At 42.2% G+C, this 11910-nt stretch overlaps 1 protein-coding gene across 8 annotated transcripts in view; it reads left to right on the top strand.

Moving 5' to 3' along the window:
- Positions 1 to 447: 447 nt before the first annotated feature.
- PUM1 (pumilio RNA binding family member 1) overlaps positions 448 to 11910 on the top strand; it is a 131421-nt gene continuing 119958 nt past the window's right edge. For 4 of the 8 annotated variants that reach the window (XM_073317834.1, XM_073317833.1, XM_073317832.1 and 1 more), the window contains exons 1-2: positions 528 to 655; positions 5882 to 6255. In XM_073317834.1, coding sequence (XP_073173935.1) covers positions 5893 to 6255 — 363 coding nt within the window. In that variant the 5' untranslated portion in view covers positions 528 to 655; positions 5882 to 5892. Of the gene's footprint in view, positions 656 to 5122; positions 5190 to 5881; positions 6256 to 11910 lie in introns of all 8 variants that reach the window. The other 4 variants (XM_073317829.1, XM_073317835.1, XM_073317830.1 and 1 more) reach the window with 4 other exon arrangements.

Genomic DNA, 11910 nt, shown 5'->3' with positions numbered 1-11910 from the left:
ATAAGATTTAAAAAAAAGTGTTCTTTTTATTTATCTTCTGGTTCCTGAGTATTTAGGTTAGGCTCAGGTCATGTTTTCAATCTTTTTTCTACAACTATGAGGAATAGGAACTTAGTTTTTAAATGTTGAAAGCTGAGATGGTCACCTAATAACATCATTCCTGGAGCAGGGGCTTTAAAAATCCCACACCGAAATATCATGGGGTGTTGTGTATTGGGTAGATCAACTTAGTCAGGGTGTGTGTAAAACCCATTTGGGGTGTGTATAAGGCTGGGACGCCCAGTCAGGGTGTACATATGGTGTGCTCGGCGTATCCGTGCAACGCTAGCTCTCTGTCTTGCTTACGGGCATGCGGACGAACTGCCTTGGATCTGGGCTTGTGTTTAACACAGACAGCTGCCCAGGAGAGAAGGCCCAGGGCCCAGTCTAGCTGAGCCCCAGCACAGGAGCTGATGCTGCGCTGGTTGCCACCCAGCCTGGAGCAGGGACAAGGAGGCTCAGCGGCAAGCTGGGCCTGCCTAGCCATCCCATGATGCATCGCGCCGTCCCAGTGCCCAGTGGGCCGCCATGTTGTCGGAGTGAAAGGCAGGGGGAGAGGCAGCCAGCGAGAGGCCTGGGGGGGGCTGAGATCCAGCTTCATCCTACCGCTCCGCCCGTAAGTATCCGGACTGGACCGGGACTAAATTGGGCCCCACACCCCAGGGGACCAGTCGGTGGGGTCATATTGAGGTTAGGGGCTCGAGGTGGGGGTTGATGGGGCCCCGAAAGGCAGCCCCCGCCGGTCGCTGTGCCTGGGTCTCTCCTCTCGCTCTGTTCCTTGTACATGTTTTGGAGTCAGAGCAAGGCCCCTATTGTTACAAAGGAAGGAGGGAGGGGGAGTGGGGAGGTGCAGGGGGCCCCATAATGTGTCCTAAATCCCTCCACTCCCCCCCCCACAAACTCCATTAACCCTTATTCTTGGGTCCCTGTGAAGTTGGGGCAATCCCCTGCCCTGATCCTCCTGGGGGGAGAAGAAATCATCCTTATTTTGGGGGGTGCAGGGGGTGGATTCAAGCTATTTTGGTTTAAAAAAACAATACCCGAGTGGGGTTCTTCTCGGCATGTAATTCATCGTGTGCATTTTAACCTGGCTGTACGGCGCCGCCGGGGGGGGGCGGAAGGGGGGGGATTCAGTAAATGTGATAAATAGCGTCCAAACCTTTCGTAGCTTGTACACAGTTCAGATTCCTATCAACAGGAATTGCTGGGAAACTGTATATGTGTGTATGTGTATTTATATGTGTGTGTGTGTAATGTATATAAGATATACCTGGGATTTCTGGAGGTGCATGCATTTAATTCTCAAAAATAAAAAAGTGATCCATTTTTATTGTCATAAGTGTCCCAGTATTCCTACGGTTTGTGTTTTATCTCTGTAATGGTTGGGATTTTTTTGTGTGTGTAAGCCCTGTTGTTTTTTTGGTGTGTGAGAGTCTGTAAGAGAAGGTCTTTATCATTTCAAGTGGAAGGGAATAAAACACACACAATACTTTCCGATGTGCTATAAGTACATAGTGCTGTTCTCTCTTCGTCCTTACTCCCTCTGTAGTATTTGTGTTGGATCATTTTTAATTAAGCAGTTTTGTTTTGAAGAGAACAACATTGGAACTTGTTCTTTACCCCACACTGAGAGAGACTCCCATTTTCATTTTTTTCTGTTCAGTGCTTAATAACTTGGTTCCAAGTAGAAATTTTATTAAGCAGATCATGAGTAAGGAATTTCCTTTTACTGAGAGGGTGGGTGGTTTAGCATTTGTCTTATGACGTGTTTTAATGCTGGTTTAAGAAGTTTAGTGGGTTATCAATTTACCCACTTCCTGCTGTGTCTCCTTAGGTTTTAATGAAAATGTGAACTTTTACGTTTTTGTACACCAGATGCCTCTTAAACAATGGGTAAGGTGGCTTTGATTCGTAGTCTAACTTTAGGAATCTGTAAAGGCCTCTATTTTTCCATAGTTTAATTTTGCAAAATACATTTCATGTCCATTCCAATTTTTAAAATACTACTGCAAACTTTTTTTTAAATCGGAGCGCTTGGAGATCAGTTATTGAGTTCTGAATTTATTAGTAGTAGTTATGCTACATGCAGAATACAGCTATTTTTTCTAAGGCCATTGCTTCTTGTAGTTAGAATTTGTTTAGCTGTGTCCTCAAAGTTATGTTGCTTACAGACAGGAAATTACATGCAGTCTTATGGTAATGATAACATAAAACATCTTGTTTACCTGTGTGTGTGTGTGTGTAAGGGGAAAGAAACGTATGTTAATAGTAATTTCACTCTGGCAATCCCTTTTTGTAATGTCCTATAGGAGGCTGTTTATTTTGTAAATGAATAACACTCATGGGAAACTCTTTATATGGAAAATACAGAAAGAGTTTGAAAAGTAAAAGAGATTGAGTAGCTATAAGACACTTGCAGTGATATGAGTTGCAGCTGCTGGTTAGTTAACCAGTATGTGTTGTGTAGGTGACTTAACATATTTCTGATGCTCTGTATGCTTTGAATGACAGTATTCAGCTGTGTGCTACATTTATCACAACATTTCTGTTAAAACATATATCTCAGAACTAAACTGGAACTTCCCATCATGCTTTTTTCCCCCTTTGCTCTCTTTCAAAATGTCTCCTGTGCCAAGTTTTCTGTTCTGACTTGAGATTGCCATATCCATGTTAAATGAAAGAGGAGGTTTCTGAGAATACAGACAGTTGTACAGAACGTAATAATGCTCTTGTTAGCTCTTGCCTGGGATTTTCTAGTGTCAAGAGAATAATAATTTTATAACACTTTCTCCTCCCCGGTGAGATTTGAGGGAGCAAGTGACAGCCCCTCAGATGTGGGAAAGATAAAGCTTGATCACCCCTTAACTTCAGGAGTGGTGATGGAACCTCTAAAAGGTATTTTATGTAAATGTAGATATGTAGCATGCTGAGGCTAAAGAAGGAGCAGGTCTCAAACATAGAAAAGGGCAGGTCCCTTCCCCATTAAAAGCTTTGAAAATCAGGATGCTGCATTTCTCCGTATCGTGTGGGGTATCACTTAGGTCATTAAGGGAAATCCCTCAATTGGGCCACAACTGCCAAACCTTTTATTGTTACTTCTCAACTATGTGCTATTATCTATCATGGCCGTAATAGAAAATGATGGCATATTAGTTGGTTAGAGCATTTGGAAAGTTTTGTGTAATATGGACGTTTTTAAAAGAAAAATTAAAAGGGGATCACTGTCTCTGAGTGATTAAATCCCTGCTAATTTGCTCTAACTGGGTGGGGAGGGAATGGGACTGCAGATGACAAAATTTTGTGAATAAGGAAATTAAGTTGGACATTAATGCTGCAAAGATTTATGCACATGCTTAACTTTGTGCTGTGAGTAGTCCCATTGATTTCAGTGGGAATATTCACAGTGCATAAAAAGAAAAGGAGAACTTGTGGCACCTTAGAGACTAACCAATTTATTTGAGCATAAGCTTTCGTGAGCTACAGCTCACTTCATCGGCAGTATGCATCCGATGAAGTGAGCTGTAGCTCACGAAAGCTTATGCTCAAATAAATTGGTTAGTCTCTAAGGTGCCACAAGTACTCCTTTTCTTTTTGCGAATACAGACTAACACGGGTGTTACTCTGAAACCTGTCACAGTGCATAAAGTTATTCACATATGTGAATCTTTGAAGGATTGGGACCATGGGAAGGTTGGGGGGCGGGTTGTGCGTGTGTTTAAGACTGCCTCACAATATATTTTTCCATTTATTTTGACAGGCGTTGGTTCAGTTTTAGTTATCCATAACATTACCCCACAAGTACCTAAGTACTTTGCCATCATCATCATAGTATGAGTCCCTTATAAGAAATTAATGATAGAAATAATCTATCTTTCTTCTTCCTTCTGTAGGAGAGTTTGATTCAGTTAGTTTTTTTTTTTTGTTTGCTTTGTGTGTGAGTAGAACTTACTATAGGAAAGCTAAATAGTGTATGTTGGTAAAAGAGTATCTTGTAAAAATAATAAAGCTTTAGTAGTGAGACCTCACTATAGTGCTATATTTGAGAAGTGGAATGAGACTACCAGGTTTTGTGGTAAGATTTACATCAAAGTTAGAACCAATGAGGTTTTGCTAAATAAATTTATTTGTCTGTACACCTCTTTGAACATGTAAAGTGGTGTGCATAAGTGCAAAGTTACCCGTTTACATTGCTCTAGGAAAAAAAAAAGAAACTTAAGGAGAGGGAAAAATATCCTATTACTGAAGTTTCTATATTCAGATTCCGCTAACAGATGAATAAGAGAAAAAACACTTCATGTTGGTAGGGAAAATCCAGATAATTTTTGAGCAAAATTAAGTTTTCTTTTTGTTGCCATCTTGCACTCCAGTGCAGTTATGAAGTTGTTCCTGAGAGTCACTTGTAGAATTTGATGGTTATTAAAAAGTAGTGTGATGAAAAGAGGAGATAAAGGTTCCCTTCAGAGCCCACAGAACTGTTTGCAGGTTTGGGCCAAAGTTTTCAGTCAAGATATGCTAGGGAGAGCCATATCATGAATGTGGAAGTTGTATGATGGTATGCAGTTGTGATGATAATGAATGAGGGGCAAATTCTGCTGTCAGTCCATCTTTGTTAACTATTCATGATATTTGTGGGTTTGCAGTTGGGTGACCAGGGCAATAATTGACACGAAGTTTAGAAGTCCGAGGTCTGTTTAGCATTTTTAATAGTGCATGCATTTCTTCTGACTTAAATACCTGATTGTATATATATATTTTTTTAATGGGGTAGGAATTACATAAAGAAAAAAAAGCACTTTACCATCAAGGTGTATAGAATCTTCTGTGGTATCACTGTCCGTGTTGGATTATTGATCTTTTTGCTTTCACAAAACAAAAAAGGCTTACCACAGCAGCATGAAATCAGTATTTCATACTGTATCAGAACATTTTGGGGATAGTGATTTATTAACTGATTAGCAATATTATTTACCCACTTATTGTCATAGTATTCTGGTCGCTGTGTGGGATGGATTCTCTTTTTTGCTTTGTTTGCTATGCTAGATAGTTTCTACAGTCAGAGTTTAGTTTTTTTCTCTCCCATCAGTAACTGAATTGAGGCTGTCGGCTGATCTAGCTCTGGAACATTCTGTTGGTGTCCCAGTCACTAAGAGGTTAGCTGCTTTTTTCTTCAGGGAATCTCCCATAAATATGTGCGTATATCTTACTGCCTCATGGCCAAAGCCAGCCTTAGTGTTTGCAACACAGTGCAAGTTATGTTTGGGGCATGACTAATAGCATGTGTACAAATAATATTTTAGGTTTGAATTTGAAAAACTGGCTGCTTTAAGTTTCTTTTTTGGTTTATCTAACTATTGGAAGTAGTAATCTAGTAGTATTTACATGCAAATGACAGATTCTGTAGCAGAACTGCCATTAATATAGAAGTTTATAAACATTGATGTTGTATTTTGAATTCCATTACATGCCCCAGGTTTTTCTCCCCGAGAAGTTTTCAGTGCTCAATTTTAGATTAAACTGAGACAAAATTTTAGTGTGCTGGCCACACAAGAAATTTCAGTTGCACAACTTGGTGGTCTGATTCCAAGAACAGGCAACTGTGAATATCTTAGCTGTATTGGCAGCATCTTGTAGAATTAACTGTTGTTTTGGCTAGTGTGTATTTTTAATATATTTTACTGAAATGAAGTTTGTTAAATTTAGCTTTCTGAGATATGGGTCAGTTGTGACTAACAGGAAAGCATAAACATGTCAAAAGAAGTAAAGATTTTTTTCTTGACGTAGGCAATGTGTGCTTAATCAGTTATTAAAACGATTAACCATGGAAAACCCTGTGTCTCCTTAGGTGTTGGTGGAATGAGCGTTGCGTGTGTTTTGAAGAGAAAAGCAGTGCTCTGGCAGGACTCGTTCAGCCCCCACCTGAAACAGCACACACAAGATACAGCTAATCCCAACATGCCTGTTGTTTTGACATCTGGAACAGGGTCCCAGGCTCAGCAACAGCCAGCTGCAAATCAAGCGCTTGCAGCAGGGACCCACTCCAGTCCTGTCCCTGGATCCATAGGAGTTGCAGGCCGCTCTCAGGACGACGCTATGGTGGATTACTTCTTTCAGAGGCAGCATGGTGAGCAGCTTGGGGGAGGAGGAAGTGGTGGAGGCGGCTATAATAACAGCAAACATCGCTGGCCTACTGGGGATAACATTCATGCAGAACATCAGGTAATAATAAAATTAAAAAAAAAATTCAATATTTCAGACTGAATACATGAACAAATCATGCTAGGGTTGCTGCTTTTAATGAACCTTCTTAAAGCTTAAGCCGGTTATTGTGTGGTTTGGATGGTGTCAGCCAGACTTCTTTCTTTTCAGAATTTGAATGCCTCACTAGTTATAAATGAAATGTTTTCTCACTCTTGATGGTGTTGAACTGGAAATCCCACTGCACTCTGTGACAGTAGTTAAAATGAATCTGTTTGCAAAATTCATCAGTCCTCTTTATTGATTTTTGTATGTGTGAACCAGTTTAGTGTTCTTTGTTGCTTCTTATCAAACCTAATGCTGTGGTTACATTATTTTTTATGTAATGGTATTACAAAACTGTGTTGTCCTTTAAAGCATGTAGGAATGGTGAAAGCTTCACACTCTAATACTGAAATGCACACAGTTCTGGTACTTGTCTGCAGCACAAGGAGAAGTGAGGGAAAGGGGGCAGGGCATGGTTAATGGAATGAGGAAGAAAGCAGTTTATAAAAAACAGTTGTTTCACCATGTGCTAAGGAACAGAACTTTGCTTTCACATGTATTTAATGTCCTAAAGAATAATCGGATACTTCTACTGTGCATATAAATGAAGAAAGAGAAAAGAGAATTTAACCATTAACCAAAGGTATGGTTTAAATCACAGCATTATTTTATACGCTGGGGCTTAAACAAGTGCATGTACCACTCCTTAGCTATCTGACTGTGACATGTAGGGGTAACTCTTCAAGTACAGGGATGAACTAAAAAACCTGCTTTCTCTAATAAGGGAGATACAGCAACAGCATTTAGAGGTAAGCATGTTTTTTGAAGTCAGCGGTTCCCAGAAATCTCTTAAAAGCAGCAGGAACAAAGCTTCTGTAACCTCATTAAAACCTCAGCATTGCTTACATAGCTTTTTGGTTTTCTGTCAAAATAGAAAAAAAGATTGTTTAAATTCACTATTTAAAGGAGCATGGCCAAAATTTGACTTAATATTCAACTTGTTAGAACTTGGTGTGACACCACCTCCATTCTCAAAGAGCTAATTTATTTAAAAGTGAATCACCCTATCACAAAGTTTGAAAAATAAACCAGAAATTAACCCCACGTCCCTCTAGAAAAGTGTTCTGCTTTCTCCGCAGGGCTGTCTAACAAGTAAACACTATGGTGAAAATTGTGCAATTTGAGTAATATCAGCACATGCATAAGCAAAGAAGTAAACAAAGAACTGCATTAATTTCAGTTCCCTAAGAAGCATAGGATGAAATCCAGAATATGAAATAGAGCTAGGAAAAAAGTTGGCAGTGTCTTTTAAACTTATTTTTCAGAAATATTATGCCTAATTATTTCCTCCATGCAAATACAAGTATTTAGCTAAAATGTGCGTGAAGAAAAATGATGGGTTGGACTCCAGTCTGGAATGACTGCCATTAGTTTGTTTAAAAAAAATCATCTAACTGAAGATTTGAGTAATGATAAAAGTTGTATTCCAGCTTTATCTGTTAACTAAATCTTTTGACGTAGTTAATGTAGGTCAGAGGATGATTCTTATCTACTTCTTAAATATTTTATGGTCTCTCAAATTTGCTGCTATTAAGTGATAATCAGTAGGCACCAAACACTGGTTACACATTGGTTGGAGTAGCATTGGGATATTTTGTGTGAGGATGGCTTTGTCATGCTGAAATGCACAAATGAGCAAAATTCTCAATCCCTGCCCCCCAAAAGGTAGCAACGCCACCAAAAATGGTAGAAAATTGCAGCTATAAAAAATTATATCCTGCGGTTTCTAGGTGTCTGCAATCTTCACTGCATTCTGTAGTAGTCTGTAAACTTTTAAGCTTTAATTAAAAAAAAACAAAACTAATTTGACCTGTTTCAACTGTTTCAAAGACTTATTACGCTGCCACAAATGTACTGCTGCTGTTCTTTTGCAGAAAGCTCTCGAGTTAAATAACAGCACAAGTAACGGCTTATTGAAAAACATGTTGTTTGAAAATCTAGTTGGGGCTGTTTAGTTTTTTTTTTGTTTTATTTTTTTAAAGCATTTATGTGTAGGATTTTTGTTTGGTTTTGTTTTAAATCCCAAACATGAAGATATTAACTGCAAATATAATCTAACATTAAGGCTGCCATTTAGTATCACAAAGTCAGGAAATATATAGCAGTATCAATATAGCGGTTTTGCAAGTATATAGCATTTTTTTCTGTTTTTTCATGGTAGCTTCAAATATTACTGTTGTGATATATATGCTTTACAATACTCCACCTTAACACGCTTAATTTCGTTACGACCATAAGTGTTTAGTTTCCTAATATTGTGGTTTCAACTGTGCAGACTTAACTTTACGTTAACCAGTTTTTGCATTCAGCATATCCTTTTTTAATTAAATGAAATTAAAGGTCAATTTAAGGTCATCGGTATGGTATGGGACAGTGACCTGTGTTGACTTGTTTTGCACCTTATCCCGCAGTGATTTCCCAAATGTTCTAAGTTGTATGACTTTTGTCATTTCTTTCCCTCCTGGGCCCTGATCTTGTAAGATGTTCCATGTGTGTACAGGTGTCTGCCAACATACGCTCGCAGAATCAGTGCCTTAGTCCTGTATATATCATCTTGGGTCATGTGTCACTCACTTTTAAGGAGGTGGAAGGAGAATATCTGGGGTCCAGGTTGGAGGTATTAAGTTCTCATAAGATGACTTGAAAAATCGGAACAGGTTGATAATGAACAGTAAAGGATTAAAAATTAGGACACAATTTAAAAACCAAATTTTTAATGAACAAATAAAACTCCCGCCTTGTGTAGTATCTTTTCACTCCTCTTTTGTTGGTATGGTATCTGTTTAGGGCCTGATCCACACCCTTTAATCTCACTGCAGTCAATCGGAATTGAAGGGTGCTGAGCACCCTATGGGTCAGGTTTTCAGATTTGTAAAGTCTTTGAAGCGGGGACCATCTGGCTGTGTTTGGACTGTGTATCCATATCTGCAAGTGGTATAGGGCTTGTGCTGCAGACAGTAAAATGGAGGGCGGTGCTGGGCATCAAGTGAGAAAATCAGTGGTAGCGGAAGGTTGTGCAGGTTAATTATGCGTTAATACAGTTTAGCGTGAAATGTGCAGGGTTTAGGAGATTGTAGCAAACGGTGGGAAGATTTTGATATTTTTTTAAATGGCTGCTTCCTAATCCCTTTTCCTGTGTCTTTGTGTCAACTGTTCAGACGTAACCTGTTGTCAGCACTTTGGGGCTGGGAGCTCTCTCTCTCTGTGGCACAGAAGACACTTATGCAAATTCAGTAAATAACATTTCAGCAATGGTTATATAACACGTGTGTTAAAGTACATGTACAATATGCTTGCTTTTCATTGTTTACCATGTTTTTATTTTTTCACCTGTCTGCTGCTGCTGTTTCCTCCTTGGAATGACAGCTGTAAAGAATTCAAATGGTGGATGGCTTTGACAGGTGTAACCAAAGAACACATTTCTCAGTGCTCCAAAAGAAGTAGACAATGTCATCCTATTCCAAACAATAACCTTCAAAATGGAAGAAAAAAATGTGTCTTCGCTCAATTGCTATTTTATGTGTAGTTTTTCTAACCTTTCCTCTCTCCCCTTCAGGAAAAAATCTGTTTTTCTGGTTAGTAAAAATGTTATCAACCAAGACTCCGTTCTCATCTTGGTTAATCTGGTGCATGTGGTGTATTTTATAAATCCAGTATTGCTGTTGTGTACAGATACTGATGTCACTGCTTTTGAAAGGTTCCTGATCTCAGACACACTATAGCAGAGGTCGGCAACCTTTCAGAAGTGGTGTGCCAAGTTTTCATTTATTCACTTTAATTTAAGGTTTTGCGTGCCAATAATACATTTTAACGTTTTTTAGAAGGTCTCTCTCTATGTCTGTATATTATATAACTAAACTGTTGTCATATGTAAACAAGGTTTTCAAAATGTTTAAGAATTAATTAAAATGCTGATCTTACGCCGTGGGCCCACTCAGCCTGCTGCCAGCCTGGGGTTCCGTTCACCTAGGCCGGCAGCAGGCTGAGTGGGGCCTACGGCCGGGACCCCTGCTGGCAAGGGGCAGGCAGCCAGAACGCCAGACCGGCAGTGGGCTGAGCGGGGCTGGTGGCCAGGACCCCAGACTGGCAGTGGGCTCAGCCTGCTGTCGGTCTGGGGTTCTGCCAGCCAGGGTCCCGGCTTCCGGCCCCGCTCAGCCCGCTGCCAGTCTGGAGTTCTGGCCCTGTCCACATAGAATAGGTGCTTACTTTCTCCCTGGTTCTAGCCATTCTCTTCCTCTCTCTGCACTGAGATGAGGGTGGGAGTGTGCTGAGAACAGGGCTGAGGGTGAAGGAGCAGGCTGGGGGTTGGGGTGCAGGTCTGGCCAGGAGCTAGAATGAGGGCGAGGTCTCAGGGTTGGGGCAGGAGGTTTGGGTGTGGAATGCTTACCTGGGCAGCTCCCATTTGGTGCGAGGGGTGCAGGTGGGAATGTGGGTATGTGTGTACAGGAGCTCCCGTTTGGTGCGAGGGGTGGGAGTGGAGATTTGGGGGGTGCAGGAGTCAGGGCAGGGGGCTGGGGGTGTGTGTGAGGGGGGTGCAGGAGTCAGGGCAGGGGGCTGGGGGGTGCGTGGAGGGGGGTGCAGGGGTCAGGGCAGAGGGCTGGGGGTGTGGGGGTGCTCCCAGCCCCCTGCCCTGAGTGGCTCATGGCAGGGGGCTGGAGGGGATATGCCCGGATTCCACCCCCTTCCCCAAGGTCCCCGGAGCAGAGAGCATGCTGCGGCTCCACTCTTACCTCTCCCCCTCCTTCACTTTTACCTCTCCCCCTCCGTAGCAAGGGCCCTCAGCTGATCAGCCGCAGGGAGGGAGAGGAGGAGGGGCAGGAACCCAGCACCCTCGCTCGGGGAAGAGGTGGTGGGAGGGGGAAGCTTGCCTGCCCTGCAAGGAGAGAGCGGTGGGTGGAGGCCTGAAAAGAGCGGGCCGGGCCGGGCTGGGCAGGATTTTTAGTGGCACGCTGCTGTCTGGCCGGAGCCGGGCAGACAGCAGCGTGCCATTAAAAATTGGCTCGCGTGCTGGGTTTGGCACGCGTGCCATAGGTTGCCAACTCCTGCCCTATAGCAATGGTGCTCAAACCCCATTCCCAAGTAATGGAATGTGGCCGCGCTCCCCACCCCGATTAATAGCCAAGGCTTCATCAGCAGCAGAGATTTGCTGAAGGTGGACCTGGGGATGGGACTGGGCATGGGGGAGGAGCTGGGGTTTGAGATGGAGTTGGTCTGGGGGCAGAGAGGGAGTGAGGGTGGAGCTGGGCCTGGAGGCAGAGCAGGACTGAGGGCTGAACAGGTTTGGGGGAGGAGTGAGGCTGGTAGTGGAGCTTCCCCCCCCTCCCCCCAGGGAGGGCTGGCTTCAGCCCTGCTGTGCCCCCTTCTCCCCCCCGTTCCTCCATGCCCCCATAGGGGGACTCACCCCCACAGTTTGGGGACCAGTGCACTATAGGTTGATTTCCTAAAAACCCGAAGGGTCTAGAAGTAACTACAAAACAAGTATCTTTTTGTCTTTAAAATTTCTTGGCAACAAGGTCTGCTCTGCCAATATATTTAACCTCTAAACAGGAAAAGGATGAAAGTTCAATGCGT

The sequence above is a fragment of the Lepidochelys kempii genome, chromosome 19 (genome assembly GCF_965140265.1).
Source record: "Lepidochelys kempii isolate rLepKem1 chromosome 19, rLepKem1.hap2, whole genome shotgun sequence".
NCBI classification, from domain to species: Eukaryota; Metazoa; Chordata; order Testudines; family Cheloniidae; genus Lepidochelys; species Lepidochelys kempii.
This window is presented reverse-complemented; position numbering and strand designations above follow the sequence as displayed.